The sequence below is a fragment of the Penicillium waksmanii genome (genome assembly GCF_028829765.1).
Source record: "Penicillium waksmanii strain IBT 27052 chromosome Unknown utg000009l:1.0-4314994.0:1.0-4318279.0, whole genome shotgun sequence".
NCBI classification, from domain to species: Eukaryota; Fungi; Ascomycota; class Eurotiomycetes; order Eurotiales; family Aspergillaceae; genus Penicillium; species Penicillium waksmanii.
This window is the reverse complement of record NW_026643255.1, coordinates 3495092-3512636: the sequence shown is the minus strand read 5'-3', so window position 1 is coordinate 3512636 and position 17545 is coordinate 3495092. Positions and strand designations below refer to the sequence as shown.

General features: G+C 50.6%; 6 protein-coding genes across 6 annotated transcripts; 1 reads left to right on the top strand and 5 right to left on the bottom strand.

Annotated features, from left to right (window-relative positions):
* Positions 1–2907: 2907 nt before the first annotated feature.
* On the bottom strand, positions 2908–5198 carry N7481_011646 (putative GTPase NOG1; the record flags this gene model as incomplete). Its single annotated transcript, XM_057270865.1, has 5 exons — positions 2908–2949; positions 3011–4704; positions 4758–4859; positions 4986–5094; positions 5178–5198. The coding sequence occupies 5 exons, from the start codon at positions 5196–5198 to the stop codon at positions 2908–2910; spliced, it is 1968 nt and encodes a 655-aa protein (XP_057118039.1).
* An 867-nt stretch (positions 5199–6065) lies between these two features.
* Positions 6066–7141, bottom strand: N7481_011645 (polyamine acetyltransferase; the record flags this gene model as incomplete). Its single annotated transcript, XM_057270864.1, has 3 exons — positions 6066–6101; positions 6163–6615; positions 6695–7141. The coding sequence occupies 3 exons, from the start codon at positions 7139–7141 to the stop codon at positions 6066–6068; spliced, it is 936 nt and encodes a 311-aa protein (XP_057118038.1).
* An 885-nt stretch (positions 7142–8026) lies between these two features.
* On the bottom strand, positions 8027–8669 carry N7481_011644 (uncharacterized protein; the record flags this gene model as incomplete). Its single annotated transcript, XM_057270863.1, has 2 exons — positions 8027–8097; positions 8156–8669. The coding sequence occupies 2 exons, from the start codon at positions 8667–8669 to the stop codon at positions 8027–8029; spliced, it is 585 nt and encodes a 194-aa protein (XP_057118037.1).
* Positions 8670–9874: 1205 nt separating this feature from the next.
* Positions 9875–13865, top strand: arg2 (acetyl-CoA:L-glutamate N-acetyltransferase; the record flags this gene model as incomplete). Its single annotated transcript, XM_057270862.1, has 8 exons — positions 9875–9928; positions 9992–10135; positions 10197–11814; positions 11864–12096; positions 12544–12615; positions 12675–12728; positions 12797–13433; positions 13498–13865. 8 exons carry the CDS (start codon positions 9875–9877, stop codon positions 13863–13865), a joined length of 3180 nt encoding a protein of 1059 aa, XP_057118036.1.
* Positions 13866–14522: 657 nt separating this feature from the next.
* N7481_011642 (V-type proton ATPase subunit e) lies at positions 14523–15084 on the bottom strand (the record flags this gene model as incomplete). Its single annotated transcript, XM_057270861.1, has 4 exons — positions 14523–14602; positions 14714–14766; positions 14851–14934; positions 15074–15084. 4 exons carry the CDS (start codon positions 15082–15084, stop codon positions 14523–14525), a joined length of 228 nt encoding a protein of 75 aa, XP_057118035.1.
* A 926-nt stretch (positions 15085–16010) lies between these two features.
* N7481_011641 (BAR domain-containing protein) lies at positions 16011–17302 on the bottom strand (the record flags this gene model as incomplete). The annotated part of the gene is made up of 5 exons (XM_057270860.1): positions 16011–16172; positions 16276–16680; positions 16754–16883; positions 16981–17136; positions 17268–17302. 5 exons carry the CDS (start codon positions 17300–17302, stop codon positions 16011–16013), a joined length of 888 nt encoding a protein of 295 aa, XP_057118034.1.
* Positions 17303–17545: the final 243 nt, after the last annotated feature.

The window sequence follows — 17545 nt, the reverse complement described above, 5'->3', positions numbered from 1 at the left end:
CCAGTTTACTCATTGGTATGATCAATCTATGAGTGGAACACTATTCAAAATAGATACGTAGAGATTCACAATGGAGAGTTGACATGAAAGCCAAGTCGAATTTTCCTGCGTCAGCTAGTAATTCTTCTAAAATCCTTTCCGTCGCTTCTGGGCAGAATCTCCCTCTCTGTCCAATATGAAACGCAATTTCACCAGCAAGGAGTCCAGTGGACAGAAGCACAATGCACTGCGGTCCATTCTCGGGATACTATCTTCGCAGATAGGCCTAATGATCTCATCCTCATTTCCAAAACCGTAAAATCCAGGCGTTGGACCCACATTCTCCAAATCGTGCATACATACGTAAATGCCAGTAGTCAACAGAGGGCCATTGTACATACTCGGACTGGCCGATGCTTGTACTCCGGCTACTCCGTACATCGCGGCACATCATTCCATGGTCATTTTGGGTCAAAATCAAGGTCTGGACCTAGTCCTGGACCCGGGTTTCATGTCGCACGATATTTGCATGGGACTAATGTAGGTGCAAGGTGGCACCTTGTGTCTCTTTCTTCAGGCCTAGAATGTCGACTCAAACATTATTCTCCTTGGTGTCATTATTTCCGGGACAGCTGGTCAAGATTAATATTTGTACTACATCGCCAATTCAAAGAAGCTTGGATTATTTCTCATGCGGCCTGGATTCGGTCATGCTTTTTTTCATGCCATTCAGTAGTCTCGTAGATCAAAAGATTCAAGCTTTGGTTAGGTATATGCAGTAGAAGATGAGTAGAGGGGCCCTCTGTTATCGAGAGAGCATACTACGAAATCATACGTTGGATGCCGGGGCATGATGGACATACATGCAAACCACCTTTGAACAGGACTCCGTCTGCATCAACCCGTACTCTATTCAACATTCTCACTCAGGGTCCACATTTTCTCCATCATCATACTGAATCGAAACCCCGTTAAAGAAAGCAACAACCCTGGGGAAGACCCCGCAGAGACATGCGGACCCTGACGATCGAAGATGAAGGCATCGACCAGCACCCCAAGGCAAATGACACCTTACGAAGAAGGATCCAAAATTGGAAAGATAACAGCTCCACAAAAATCACAAATAAGGCTATCTTATGCTCCACTTGTCCTCTCGTCGAGCTGAATCACACCTCGTAGCCCACACGAGGCAGAGAAGAAGACCAGTAAGCCAATGATTTAGTTATAGTATAGTGCAGAATGGACCAAATGGTGGAACTTCGAATTCTGACTAGAAGAGGTTTCATGATCCCTTACTACAATAGATTCATAAAGAAAACTATTGTATACATCTTCTGGCAGAACGGTACGATTGTTCATCGTTGATATAACTCCTGAACCCCGCCTCGGTCTCGCGTCGGCAATTCAGTTGGTATTTGTGATCATAATAGCATACTATTTCTCAATTTGTATCTAATCCATTGCATCCGTCGAACGTAATCATCTTTTCCAAAGCCCCAGTCTCCTGTGAGATGTCTGTTGCGGCCGGTCATAATGTCGAAAAGATCAACATCGTCAATGACCCATTGGTCCAGCGATGCGCTGCTGTTGTTAATGGCAAGAATTATGGTAAAGGCCCGGGCCTTTGCCATTATCCAGTTTCGGAGACTATCTACCTATTAATGCCGGACAGGTTACTTGCTGGCTGCACCTGACGTTGGCTTTATTCGTACGGTGTTCTTGGTAGTTTGCCAGTCTTCTCTCAACGATGTGAGCCCTTATTCATCAGTTTGAATCCCAGATCCATGGTTTTCCAGACTTCTCAGCGGTTTGGAGAGACCAAATCCCATTCTTCGTCAAGCTTTGTTTCCGGGTTGTCTGCCCGGATTGTACTCGTATTAGATAAAGAAAATCCCTAAGTCCATCGATCTATTAGAAACAGGGCTACGCGGCGATGGTAGTTTGTTAATAATTTATCAGGACGCACCATCCGAATCTATCGTTCCGTACACATTCAAGTTACATGCTGATGACTTTGTCGAACTTGTAAAGCAGCTCAGTTGCGCCAACATCGTTCTCGGTGGCCATGATTGGCAAGCAGACTCCGGTTTTGAATTTGATGCGTGAGAAATTCGAAAGCCTTACTGCAGGTGGTTTGCACGGATAAATGGGCGCCTTCAAGTTTATAGCACCACTCTGCGCTATTTACCATCCCACTTTCATCACCACTTGATTCTATTCACGATCCCTTATTATCCCCCGTTTGCAGAGTAGGTCGATACCGCGGGTCTGGCCAGTACCAATCCTACAACTATATACTAATTGCAATTAGGCAGCGAAAACGGCATCGTTGAGTCCCGGACTAACGACAAGAACGGGATTCGCCGTTTCCTTAATGCGACCTCGGGATGTATGATGGAGCGTATTCGGACGGTGAGAAGTTTGTTATGATGCGACTCGTGGAGTTAACTTCCAAGATTCAAGTTAGATATCTTCTCGAATCTGAGCCATACGAAGTTTCTGGACGAAGATGAGCTTGAATATTATGTGGACGAGTTTACCAAAAGCGTGACGGCTTTAAGGGTCCATGTAACCGTCAACCGATGACTACTACTTTGACTCGTCTACTACTACTTGTTGGCTTCCGCACACATACAACATCATTAAGTCCAGAACTTTTGGTCCTATTGAGTGAGCGAACCTTGGAAAAAACAGGTTCCCCTCGCAGATCATACGACGACTGTCTATTCACAGAAAAAGACACACCCCCCCACCCAAAAACGTGGGGGTATAGAATAACCGAGTCAAAATGGGAATAATGACACGAGAGACAAAATCAAAAACAAAACGCAAACGCCCGACACCATTGTGCACCCGGTATGGAAACCAATTTGACGATGATTAAGAATGGGTCTTGATTCGTCGCCCGTAGCAGTAGGGCTGGGGCCCTTAACGGCGCTGGGTCTTACCCATACCGCGCTTTCCGGCGAACTGTTTTGAATTGCGTTAGAAAATGTATCAAGGGGGGGGGGAACTGGATTAGAAAACATACCAAGTGCTTGGGCAGAGCGGCGGTGGTGTGACGATCGGCCTCACCAGCACGAGCCATGCGGTTCATCCCCTTCTGGCCCAGCTTGAACATGCGCTCAGCCTTCTCCTTGTTAGTAGCCGAAGTAACACCGTCAAGACGTCTGTCAGTAGCAGGCTGGCTACGAGCGCGGCTCTTAGCGCGAGCAATGGCCTTGTGGGGGTCGTCAATGTCCATAGCATCATCCTCGTGATCATCATTGCGAGTCAAGGTCCGGCCACGGGACTGGCTCTGGGAACGGGCGCGGCTGCCAGCGGCATCCACATCGTAACCAGCGGAGTCGAGCGCACGCTCCATTTGCGACAGCCTCTTGGCCTTGGCGCTGCGGGGGATGAGGGCGCGGTTCTTGAGCGACTTGCGCATCTTGGAGTCGTTCTTCATAAGGACGCGCTTCTCGCGGATCAGGCTGGCCTTCATACGGTTGTCGGCATCCTCGGCGTCTTCGACGCTCTCGTCCGAATCGTAGTAGCCGTCGGCCTTCATCTTCTCTTCCTCCTCCTCCAGAGCAGCCAGCTTTGTCTCGATATCCGGGTCCACGAAGTCGTAGATGTTCTTTCCGTTCCACACCTCGGGAATCTTGTCGTGGTTCCACTCGGGGTTGGCCAGGGTGTAGTCGCGCTGCATATCGAAGCTGTAGACACCGGCACCACCTTGCTCCTCCTCCAGATCGCGCTCCAATGTCCGGCGGTTGGGGTCGCTCTTGTCGTATTTCTTGAGGTTCTTGACGGCCTCGGGGATGAAGGTCTCCCGGGTGACGCCGCCCATGGGCTTGGCAACGTGGATACGGGCCAGCACATCGCCCAGACGGCCACCAGGGGTGTCGGCGGCGGTGTTGGAGCCGGTCTTGAGCTTCTGGGCCACTCGCTCAGCGAGCAGCTTGTCGCAAGCAGCATTCTTAACGGCACTCACACCCTCGGTGGTGGTGCAAGAAGCCTGCAGAAGCTCGACATCGTCCGCCTTGAGGATGTTCTGCAGTTGCTCTTGCTCCTCGGGATCCAGATCCTCGGGGCGGCGAATATCAACCTTGTTAATGACAATGAACACAATCTTGTTGGCGAACAGAGGCTTGATGCTGTGGTAGAGCTTGATCTGATCGGTGACGGAGTAACCGCACTGCTCGGAAAGATCCATGAAGTAGAGGATAGCAGAGCGCAAGTGAGCAACGGCGGTGATCGACTGCATTTCAATGGTATTCATCTCCTCCAGAGGGTGATCGAGAATACCGGGGGTATCAATAGCCTGGAAGCGCAGGTACTTGTAGTCGAAGTGACCGACGAAGAGCGACTTGGTGGTGAAAGCATAGGGCTGGACATCGACATCGGCGCGGGTGATGTTTTGCAAGAAACTGGACTTACCGACATTGGGGTAACCGCAAATCAGCAGAGTGCGGGTGTTAGGGTCGATAGCAGGGAGACGACCCAAATGCTGGCGGACCTGCTCCAAGTAGACGAGGGGATCCCTGAGGCGACGGCAGATGGTGGCCATGCGACCGAGCGCAGCACGCTTCAGCTGCTTACACTGGAACAGCGATTGCGCATACTTGATAAGACGGACGTAATCACGGGAAACAGTTTCGATCAGATGCTTGGCGGTCGAAACCTGACCGAGAGCAATACGGAAGTGGTCGGCATCATAGAGGGTGTTCATCAAATCCTTGTCTGAGGGGCCATTAGCCTTCACTCGAAGGAGCAAAATTGCAAAAAGAACTTACGGAAGGGATGAATGTCCTGGAGACGAGGAAATCCATCGAGAATAGCCTGGAACTTCTCACAGAAGGTCTCCTGGGTGTACTTGACCTTACGGGTGTAGAAACCTGCCATAAGAAAATTTGATTAGCGATAAACCCTTTATCGATAACCCGATCGCCCGAAGCGTCTTTTTTTTTTGTCGTCCGGTCTCCATGGAAGTCGGGTTTGAGTAAACGATGAGAGTCAAGTACCTCTGATACGGCTGATATTGAAACCAGCACGAATTTGTGTGGGAAGCTGGCGCTGGGTACGACTGAGGACGATGTCCAGGAATTCCTGGTTGGTGGGCACAGGCGCAATCTGGCGGTCAAAAAGATAAGTTGGATATTCTCGAGGGAACCGGGGGGAAAGATTTGGACAGTGCAAAGAAGAGAGTTACTTACATCCTTCCAAGTAGTCTTCATGATGGGCCACAGGAGTCAAGCAAGGAATGGACTGACTCTGGAGTGGGAGGTTGTTGGGGGGTCCGCTCATTTGATTTCCCCGACGAAAAAATTGTTTGTCGGACATTTCTGCCGGGCGGTGAACAAATGCGGGGGTCGGGATTGGATGTGGCGATTAACCGAGTGTTGATTCTTCATTTTTAGTATTTTTGGTCTTTTCAGTCTGGTAAGTCGATTGGGGAGAGTTTATACAGATTCTATATATTAGTAGCTATGGTGATAGTACAGTGGGCAGATTGATTGGTAGAAGTAAGGGTTAGCAGCAGTCAGGTTTAGATATAGGCCATACTATGCTACCTAGTGGTAATACCGTGGTCGTCTATGTGAAGATTACATCCTACTAGTTGGTTAGTACGTAAGGTACTAGTAGTATCCTTCTCTTACACCATGCACGCTCTTTCGAAAATTATTGAGGTTTTATTGTTTATATTTCAAGGGAAGGTGGTGCCCATGTACATTGCATTTCGAATATGGTACACAAACCCTGACCGACCTGACCAGCCCAAACCCTTGTTCCATGAGACTCGTAAGACTGGCCATCACAATCCCATCCCAGTAAAAAAAAAGAAAAAGAAAAAAAAAAAACGGGGGAAAATAAAACTGAAACAAAAAAAAGAAACAAACTCCGTTTTCTTTCGAGCCCGAAGACCAAAACCGATGACCGGACATGAACTGCGTTGAGGGGGACATGAGAAATAGAATAGGGAAATAACTTGTAAATATGAAATCGGACAAAAAGGAGTACCAGCAGACCGAACCTGTTCTTACACGGTCCACGCCGAAAAGATGCATGCGAACAAAAGAAACCCGTAGAGTCAATTCTCGTTCTTAGTTCTGCAGCGGCTCTTGAGGAAGCTCCAAGATCTATAACATCGCGAGTTAGAATATGTAATCAAAATCGTCAATGAATGCTGAATCAGCTTACCAGATCTCTCCAACCACCGCCGCCAAATTGGCACTTGCTCTCACCATGGTCCTCAAAGCCAAATGATTTATAGAAATCTACCAGATGGTCATGGGCGATGATCGCGATCCGGTCGGCAATCTGAGCTTCCCGAATACGGTGGATATACGACTTCATCAGGGTGCTGCCGACTTGCTTGCCCTGGTGTTCTTCCAGTACGGCCAAAGAGTGAATAGCGATGGTACCGCCACCCTCCTCGTGACCAACAGCCTCTCCATCCTCAAAGGTCCAACGCTCGCCTTCCCACTTGGAAGGAAGTTTCATGGAGCGGTCGGTGACGCAGGGCGCCGAGGTACGGGTGGCAATGATGTGGCCGATCAGTGTCGCCGGCGGCTTGGGGTCACCGGCCTTGATGATGGGGAGAGTGAACATTCCCAAGCTAAGTTCGGGACAACGGCTTAGACGATAAATGAACTGCTCGGCGGAAACCAGGTTAGTCACGACACGTTCTTGTGGATTATTGACCATCTTCCGCTTGGTCTGATGGAATCACCCAATGATTCAACCGAACTGTCGGGGAAGAGAGTGACATCAGGCGAGTACTTACTTTGTCACGCGAGCAGCGCTCGTTCTCGGGGAACGCCTGCTCAACGGCGACGCAGTCTTCGACATTAGACGCGGAGAGTAGCTGAACGAAGGGGTGCAATTCATCAAGCTTGGTGCGGTGATGGCTTGGGGGACGGCGGAACCAAACAGGGTAGTCATTGGCATCATCCTGGTCGACAGCGACGTAGTCCTCATCCACTTCCTCATCGATCTCGTCGTCGTCCTCCAGGGGGAAGCCATTGGACAGAGAAATACCGGCGCGGCTCATGAAGCGAGACAGGTCGCTATTGCTGGGGTTCGGCAGGGCCATATCCTCGATGTTGGACAAGGGCTTCAGACCAGAGGGTTCGGGGCCGGGCATGGACTCCGAAGATCGGTCGCTGGGATCGGACATGGTGAAGAGGGAAAAATGGAGTTATCAACTGGGGGTCGACGAGGTGTTAATTGAAGGCTGAGAAGGTGATCGCGTGTGGATAACAACGCACGTCCAGGGTCGGTTTTTGCAGGGGTCCCGGGTAGGTGGTGGGTGGTATTGGTGGGGGGATCGAGGGATGCAAATCTGGACCGGTGGGGATTTAGTACGGAGTATGCAGGTGACAGAAGGTGGACAAAGCTGGCCAAAGAAATGGGAAGTCAAGCCTCGAGCCTCACGCCGCCTTCAGCGCCATGACTGAGGTCATCATTCACTGCAGCTGCGATTGGTGGCTGCAGATAAGAATTTGCGACGCGGGCGGTCCAGTGTGTGAGCAAGGAGGGGGTGTCTGAAGGGCAGGGAGAGGGAAATGAAGGGCAGGGCAAGGCAGGATCAAAAGCAAAGGGAGAGAAGGGATAGCAAAGGAGGAAAGACAAACCTCAAGTGGAAGGAGGTAGTAAGTAGTTGTTCAAATTGCCAGTGGAGGATTACAGGAAGTAATGAAAAGAAGAAGATGAGAAGGTGGCGGGGGCGGAGGAACCTATTGGTACTGCCATCGTAGCGGGATCGCCCTATCGTGGAAAGTACTCCCCAGTACTACCAGTACTACCAGTACTACCCCATACCAAAGCGGTCAGCATTGAGTTACCATACTACCAGGTATGCTACCAGTATACTACTGATGAATAGAACGTAGAAATAAGGTTCTAGGTAGTACCTTCATTGAAGATTGAATTGAATTATTAAAGTAACAGGAACAGTAACAGGAAATTGGGTTTGTACCATCTGGAGCACGCTAGAAAGAAGTCAAAGCCCAAAGGCTGATGATCAGACCTTTGGTCTCCGCCATGTTGAATCAAAGCGGCATCACGCTTTAGATAAGACAAAACTTCGTGTGAGTGCATGTAACACAACCTCGGTGCTGACAATCTCCAGAGCTGGAGCAGTGGGAACCGAAACAGCCATCTGCGAGAGAGATAGGACAACAATTAATACCACATGGTCTCATGTCAGCCGGACACTGAGGGACAGGAGCAGGACACTTCCCCGTATCCTTTTCATGCAAACACTCAGGCTCCTCCACAGCATTTGCCCCAGCAGCATCATTGAAGAACGCAAAAGATGCACCAAGGTATTCGCAGAGGTCATCGGCGGCGATGCCAATGACGGCTTCTTCCATGTTCTTGAGGTAGTATCCTCCGTTCTCAGAGTAGAGAAGTGTGTCAGGATTGTCCTTGATCAGGTCGCTGAGGGATTGCTCGTCGTGAAAGATAATGGCATCGCTTGGGGGTGCAGTGTGGTAGCGGGTAAGTTCTTCAGTCACCGTGGCTCGAGCACCATTGCTCGAGTAGAGAATTGTGCCAGAGCTGTCCTTGGCCAGATCATTGAGAGACTGTTCATCATGAACGACAGAGTTGTCACCCGGGGGTGAGCCCTGGTAGAGGCTGCGTCCTTCAGCCATCATGGCTAGAAGGACCAGGAAGGAAACAAGAGTGAAGATGAACTTCATCTTGAGCCCGTGAGGTGTTCTGTCAGCTGTTAGTAGTCATTCATCTCATAGTACCAGCAGCCGGCCCCCGGAATTCTGTGGCGTGGATCTTCTCTCACATGCATACCTTGTAGGAACGATGTTTGTATGGTTGAGCTTTGAAAATGAAACATTCAGTCGATGAGCATGAAGGATTCAGTGATCCAAAGGGAGACGACATACCTTGCTAGTTCTGGAGAAGGGTTGTGGGAAGAGATGGTGGTGGGGAGAGAGAAAGAGAGGAAGAGAAGAAGAGAAGAAAGGAAGAAGACAGGAGAAGGTAAAGACAGGGCCAAACGGTTCTTGAAATGACCGAGTCCGTCCGTGATTTCCGGGGCCTAGAGATCTCCGAATCCGAGTCCATCTCCAGGTGACTCAGGCTGGAGATATCCGTGTCCGTCATTCGGTCTCAAAAAGAGATCTCCGGAGACGAGTCCGTCCTCCGAGACTATCAGGCGGCCATGGTGCAGTATACACATGGGGATAGTCCTCGCAGGAGCTTCGAGCTCTTACACATTTCTAGTACTAGTAAAATGAACCTAGGTAGCAGAGGAATGAAGGGAACAAAAGGGAGTAACTAGATTTATACTACGCAAAAGTATAAATCAAAGAAAACCCCCCCAAAAAGTATAAGTGAGAAGTTGAGCCAACCTTGAAGGCAAGAACTTTTATAATAGTAGAAAGAAAGTATCCAAGTTCTGAATAAATAGTACGTCTGAAAAGTAAATATAGGCAGGAGTCAGAACTACTTAGTAGTTATATAGTACGTACTAGTATACTGGCTAGCTCCATCGAGGTCAAGCCCCGCCAAGTCCCGGCGACAGGGATCCCGAGTCTGCAGACCGACATACATTATTCGTAAAACTGCCCCGCTAGGTGGATGTCAGACAATCTCCATGAGTGGATTGTCGCAGCCAATGTTATGGCAGCACCGAGAATATTCAATCCCAGTTTGATCTGATAATTCGCGCAGCTAAGACGGAAAATAACGGGGGGAGCTGGTGATAGGAAATTTAGTTGGGATCGCCAGGCGGTGAAGCCCAGCCGAGGATGCGTCATGCCCCAGTCAATTTACTTCCCTTTCTTTTTTCTTTTGATAATTGAGCTGGTCCTCTGGTCCCTATTTTTACGATACTGCTGCGCTTCTCCCCTCGTACACACCAGTCCGGTCTCTGGTGGTTCGAAAGATGAGCTCCCGAGTCCTTAACTTGTCTCGCACTGCCCAGGCCGCCCGAGCTAACGTGAGTGTTGAGGGTTATCTCCGAATACTTCCATTTCACCGAAACTGATCATATTCGCTCCAGCAACATGTCGCCCGTGCCAATGACCCCACAGCGGTGCGTCCAGTGCAGTCGCTTCCAAGGGCCCAGCAGATTGCCGAATTCTCCAATACCAGTCCCAGTAACGATCGGCTAGGGCACCGAGCTAAAGAGAAGCTCCTAGATCGGGTGTGTAACTCAATCATACATACGCGCCATATAAAGCCAATAGCTGATTTTAATTACACAGGAATTCTTCCTCAGTCTACTGAGCTCTGCTTCAACCAAGCGCGAGGCTAAGTCGTATTTGTCTCGCTTCAAGAAGAACCCTCCCAAGTCAACCGCCCAACCCGCAAATGAGCAGGAAGTGACAACGGAGAAGCCATCGGAGTCCTTGTCCTCCGGTGTCAATCTGGGATCATTCTACGGTGCTTCGAGAGCCGTCTATGACAGTCCGGTTTTCCGGCAAAACACTACACCTGCTCCACAAGGTCAAGAACCCGCCGAGAGGCTTCATTTAGCCTTGATCAAAATCACAAACCCCCAGTCTCTCAACGATGAGGTGGTAACCGGTGTCGCTCGGACTCTGTCTCAGCTCATACGCTTAGGTATGGGATGTCTTGTAGTAATTGACCCAGGAAATATGGACGGCACAGCCATGCGACAACTCGCAATCGACCAGGCTAATCGGATTTCGGCGGCGGTTGATGAACAGCCCAACTCCAAATCATTCCGTCTGGATTCGGCACTTTCGCTTTCTGAGAAGTGTCCGGGTCCTCCTACTGTCATGTCCCGGAAGGCCCTTTTGAGCCCGCTCCGTGATGGCCATGTCGTTATTGTCACACCAGTTGCATATTTAGAGGAGAATCCTCGAGCCGTCCCAGTATCTGCAAATGATGCGGTACTTGCACTGACCAAGGAATTCGCGGGGTTGTCTACGGTTCCTGATCCAGACGAAGACCCTGCTGTCACTGCGGAACGAATCGATGCCCTACAAAAGGAAGTCTCACTGGATCGAGTAATTCTTCTACACCCTCTTGGGGGCATTCCAGCCTTCAGGGGACCTCAATCATCACATGTTTTCATCAACATGGAGCAAGAATTTGATGAAATTGAAGAGGAATTGTCCGAGACACGAGAATCGATCGCCGGAAAGGCGAAGGTGGTAGCGCCCCGCAAGGACACAGGACCTGCATCTGCTTTACTAGACAGCAACCCGTTCTCAAAATTCGTGAATGAGGATGTGATTTCGCCTCTCCCCGGGCAATCGAACCATCTCCCGGGTGCGGAGGCGATGTCAGTTCTTCTGGATGGCCATTTGGAGAACCTCCGCCTATCTCAACAAACTCTAGCAATGCTACCCTCCGCCTCCTCTGGCATCATTGCATCTCCTCAAGAAGTTGCCAACTCTGGTCGGTCCTCCCAGACCGCCTCATCGAATGTGTCTGCTGTTGGAACCCGACGTCAGCGCAATCCTCTCATCCACAACCTACTCACCGATAAACCTCTTCTATCGTCCTCACTTCCACCGGGGCGCCGCGCTGCTGGATCTAGCCGGCCCAGTGCTATCAGTCCACTTCCACCTCATACCACTTTCGTGAAAAGAGGTATGCCCCTCACCCTCCTCCCCAATCCATATACCCATATATGGACCGCCCAGAGTCAACCACGCCTGCAATTGAACGACCCATCAATCGACCTCCCCCGACTCGTTCAACTCATTGAAGATTCCTTCGACCGTAAGCTCGATGTACACAACTATCTACAACGCGTGAACGACCGTATCGCCGGCATTATCGTTGCAGGCGAGTACGAAGGCGGCGCAATCCTCACATGGGAAACACCACCCGGCGTGGTCGACGACGGCAGTCCCGAGAACGCCGCACGCATGGTTCCCTACCTGAGATAAATTCGCAGTACTCAAGCGCAGCCAAGGTGCCGGCGGTGTGGCAGACATCGTGTTCAACGCAATGGTGCGTACATGTTTCCCCAATGGGGTCTGCTGGCGTAGTCGCAAGGATAATCCCGTGAATAAGTGGTATTTTGAACGGTCTTGCGGCTCCTGGAAGCTGGCTGATAGCAATTGGACAATGTTTTGGACTACACCTGGTTTGCCAGAGGATACGCAGCGATTCCAGGACTATGAGGCTGTGTGTCGGGCTATTCAGCCTAGTTGGGCTGATAATAAAAGCGTTATTGATTAGGCGCATGGAAAGACGATTGATATCCCATTTGTGTATATTAGCCCTCAGGGGTGAGGGTGGTTGGGAATGTGAATATATATCAGATTGTAAATACTAGTCAATACTTCAGCAGATCAAGGTCATAGTAACAATCTTTTATCCAGTATGTAATAAAATCATGGCATTGGTGCTGGTAGTAACAAACGAGTGGGCCGAGTCTAGAACGCGTCCCGCACTCCGCCCTCGCAGCTAAGCAATTTCCCCAATCGCCCAGCTTCCTCCTCCACGTCATGACACGATGCCCATCTGCATCGAATGTTCCTACCCGGTCTCGCACCTGTATAGCGCATACAGTCGTGCCGATGACCGTTCTCAGGGAAAGGCGTGCGATTGACCCAGTGTCCTCGCTGCCAGCGCTTCGCCGACAAATACGTTGAATATGACTTCGTTGTGATCTTTATCGACCTGGTGCTCATCAAACCACAAGTCAGTTTTTACCCTGATGCGGTCCACAAATAATAAAGATCTGACACTTCCTACCATAGGTCTACCGCCATCTCCTTTTCAACAGACTCGGGCGCGATGACAACCGCTTCGATGTGAGCCACACATCCAGACTTACCCCCCTCCGCATACGGGACAACAAACTAATGCGCAGACGCTATAGCGATCAATCATTCGCCTGGGGATTCTCCTTCTCCTCTTCGATGTCTACCTCACCTGGGCCCGCCTGGAGAAAGATCCCTCCCTCGCCACAACCTTCATATCCCGCGCCCCCATCGTCGTACAATATCTCTTCTTCCTGACCCTCAACGCAACCGCGACTCTCGCGCACCACTTAACAGTCCGCCTACTCGCTTCAATTCTCGTCCCAAAGTCTCATCGCTATAGCGGACCAGAAGCAAATAACAACGCCACCACCACAACTACCACCGCGCCTGCATCAGGTACAAGCACCGGCGACACAACCCCCTTCCCCTCCGGCCCTCCAACCCCAACCATGCGGCCCTCGCCCTCGTCGCAGCTTATTCCAACACTATCTACCCAGCTGCTAAGCCCGACTACAACCACTTCAGCAAAGATATCATCCAATTCAACCTCCACGGACCTCACCTCTCCAACAGACCCATCACCCCTAACCCAAACAATCCAACAACAACGCCCACCACCACCCCTCCCGCCGAACCTCAACCGCACCACCCCAAATGATCCAACCCCTCCCCCCACCAACAGCCGCCAGCCCAACAGCAATAAGCACCGCCTTACTCGTAAGCAGCTGCGCAAAAGTCTTCCCAATCCTCCTGGTAATCTGGGGCGCCGACGGCCGAGGCAACAACACACCTTCAGAAACCACAACCCACAACCCAGCAAAAGAAACGGGAGCAGGAAGAAAAGACCTCGGCGCCGCAAAAGCAGCGCTTTCTTCAGACCGGGACCGAGTCTCTACATCCTCCTCCTCACCCTCAGCCTCATTCCTGGAATCTTCCCTCGCGGCCGCAGAGTCACTACTTCGACCCTACGTTCCGACGAGTTATCTCACGAGTTTATTCGATGTTCTTGCGTCGTTGCTTTCGCTCGGTGTTGTCGATGCCCATCTCGTGTTGCTGAGTAATATCGAGGCTCTTTATATTCTATTGGGCTGTGGGTATCTGCGTGCGGTGGCTGTTGCTGTTGCCGGGCAGATTGCGAGGTGGGCTGTGCAGAGGGTTATTCTTGGTGCTGTGGGTGTTGGATAGGCTTTGGTATTCTATTTTAGTTTTAGGGTCTGGTGATGGTATAGGCCGGATTGGAGTTGAGTCGGGTTTGTGTAAAGACTTTGCAGATAGATCTTAATGAATATGTATTAATAATTCCTTCAAGTTATGCACGGTATTTCGACTCGACTCTAGAAGAGTACTCTTATTAGTAGTAGCAGTACTAGTGATCATGAGACCTTGATAACAACAAGATACCAAGAGGCAAAGAAGTTATCTATGAAATTTTTTCTCGATAAACCTTCCAAGGAAATAGAACTGCAAGTTGACCTATACAAAACACCCGCAACCCAAGTACATACGACTCAGACAAATCGCTGAACAGTGGACCGTAACTCCACCACAAACAATCTCTTATGGCGGGAACAAAAAAGAAAAGACATGAAATTTCAGCGAGAATATACTTCGATATCAAGATGTATACCCCTCAAACTGGAACATGAACATGATGGATTTGATACATGATACACGCGACATAAAAAGCCAGCCAGAAAGAAAAAAAAAAAGGCAACCCGGGGGCCCGAAAATGATAAAGGGGACGATTCGATATCAAGAGTTCAGCTTCAAAGCCATATGAAACAAATCAGGAAAAATAAGAAGCTAGCTGGCTCTAGCTAGCTGGGTTTGGTTTGGTTTAATTTAATTGGGTACATGCCCGGGACGAATATCAGCGCGCTTTGGCGCGATGAGAGGGTTCAATTGGGCGAGGAAGACAATTGCTGGGGGAAGTTCAGTTAGTTCTTGTTCATTTACGATTTTGTTTCCCTTTTTTCTGGGGGTTGGAAGGGGACTTTAAAGGGGATAAGAAGAGAAGGGAATGTGTGACGTACCCCACATCAAGTAACAAGAAATGAAAGAGAGGATGAGTGTGCTGCGCCAGACACTGCACGATGATAAAAAGTGGTTAGTTCGCCCGTTTAGGCTTGAGTATGTTCAGAAATAGAAGAAAGCAACTGAAGGAACTCACGTTCGGCTCTCGTTCTTCGGAGAAAGGAACCAAGCAGCCACGGAAGCGGCCACAACGACAATAAGGCCGACGAGAAGACTCCAGCTAGAGATGATGTTAGAACGCAGTTCAATTGGCTGGTTTTCACTTTGCAGCGATTTTCGAATCTTGGAATGCAAGGATAAACGCCGAAGAATAGTATCTCGGCAATTCGTGCGTCTATGTATGAGGAAGAAGAACATACCCGGTCGCCATTTTGTGTATGTTTCAGGTTCAGGTTCTGGAACCCGGGAAAAGAAGTCAAATTATTGGGGATGCGGTGATCGGGGTCTCGAAGCAATCGGATCAAATATGAGAGTGCACAGGTTGATTTATAGACCTGATGCGATTTCAAGGGAAGAGAGCAGAGCGAGGGTATTCAGGACTGCGCGAAGATGTGCCGTCTCGAGGATTCGAGGATGATGGCGCGAGAACGATTCAGGGTAGGTCCGTCGATCGGGCAAAAGTGTAGACTTCTAATGATCGTTTCTCGGCGGAGAAGAGCAGCGATATCGCAACTTGGAAAAGGCACAGGCGTATCTCGATGGTGATGATGCGGAGAGGAAGTAGCGGCCAGATGGGCGGGAGTCGGCAACCCAGTACGTTGAACGAGTGGTCAGGGGAAACTGGAGGGAGAGGCGACTCGGTCTCTGTGTTTTTCGTAATGAATATTCACCGGCGAAATGTGAGGGTCCGGTGGAATGTCGGTTTCGAGGGTGAGCTGGCAGTTGGAGCGGCGTTGATGTTCGGAGCTCCTGGAGCTAACTAGCGGGACCTTGTGGCCTGAGGTGTCAGGGCGGTCACTCTCGGCTTCCACTTTACTATACAAGTGGAGTGTTTACAATTATCGATACGAGATACTGGCACAACCGCATTCTTTGACAATAAGCATAGTTCGTACTTCCAATATTATCTCACTGATTCAAATATCGGGACAGAAAAAAAAAGAATTCAAGGTGGCCCCGGGCAATAACACAGCAAAAAGGGGGTAGATACAGTTTAAGGCTACGAGCCGGTCTTAACCCGCGGCTCGGGGGGAGAATAGGAACGTAAAAGACGCAGAGAACTACATTTAAGCACCTTCACGGCTCTTGCGGTAGCTGGCCTGAAACCAAAAGTTAGATACACATCAAGCTTTATGTTTATGACGAGTGTGGAGAGGGCTCTTGTACCTCTTGCTCGACCTGCAGAGCATCCACAGTGGGGGCAAGCTCGCTGAGGATTTCGTAGGCCTTCTTGTGGAACTCCAGCTGGGCGGCGATCAGATCGGCCAGGTTGCGAAGGGGCTCGGGGGTATCAAGGACCTGGAGTAAGGGGTCGACGTTAGTATTGGGTGGGGGGACGACCAATTGTTCTTCCGTATTATAAGAAAAGGCATGGGTAAGGGAAGAGATTAAAGCAACATACGTTTTTCATCACGCTAACAGCTTCCTCAGTCTGACCAACAAAGTCATCCTCAGCCTGCTCGATCTCCTGGCGGGCATCCTCGCTCAAGTTGTCCAGGTCACCGTAGGCAGCAGCCTTCTTAGAAGCCTTAACAGAGTCAAGCGTCAGGCGGGCATTCTCGACATTCTTGCGGGCCTTAGCAGCGAACATCAAGTTGGTGTTAAGGGTAGTGTTCCAGCCAGCGAGGAAACGAGACTGGATCTGAGAATCCTGGCCCAAACGGGCCTCGCCGACCTTCTCCTCGGCCAGAGCATACTTCTCCAGCGCAGTGGCGAGCGGGTCCTCACCCTCACTGCTCTGTGCCAGGGTCTGGGAGCCGGCGAGCGAGGCGCGCGCGATGGCGTGGTTGAAGGTCTTGGGCTGCGGCTTCGCGGAGGGGGGGTGCGGTCAGGGCGGCCTGGGCCTCGGCGGGGGAACCAGCCTGCGAAAGGAGGGTAACCTTCTCGTTGATGGTGCGGCCCAGGTCATTGAAGGACTCGCGAATGTTGGGTGGGTAATCGTAGGCTTCGTTGGAGTATTGGGAGCTGTTGTCGCAGATCGGACGACCCACACCGGTCAGCGGAGAGTTTCTTGGAGGGGGTGATGGACAGGACAGAGCGTAGGTCCTGCACGGGCTTTGCATTGCACGGTGCTCTTTCTTTGCACGGACAGGGAGAAGAAACTCACGTCACGGAAAGCAGCTTCTGGTGAACCAGCTTGAGCGCATCGACGCGCTTCTCAAGCTCGATGTACTCATCGGGGAGCTGGGTTCGGTCTTCGGCCTGGCCCAGTTGCTCCTTGATAAGCTGCTGGGTGCGCTGCGCGAAGGGCGTGAAGTTCGCACTATTCGCGAAAACGACAGATAAGTCAGTGTCAGCCAAGGATCCTTGTGCAGAATATAGGAGATTGGGGGCCCCGTTGGGTAAGGAGAGGGGTGTCTCAGCGGAGGCTGATTAGGGAATGGCGGTGCTCACCTGAAGGTCTTGCCGAATGCCTGCACTCGATCCATGATTGCGGTTTTAGGGAGTGAAGAGTTGGAGGGGGGAAATGAGAGTCTGGAAGGATGATAGGACGTCGTCGACCATTTGGAGCTACGAAGGTGCGATGGCCACCCGCTGCCGCTGCACCGCCCCACCGCGCACCGCCACTCATCAGGTTCCCAGGCAGCGATGCATTCTAGATTTACTTGGAGGTGCGCCATACGCAGGGTAAAGTGGCGCAGGGTTATCAAAGAAACGGTGAAAATGAGGTA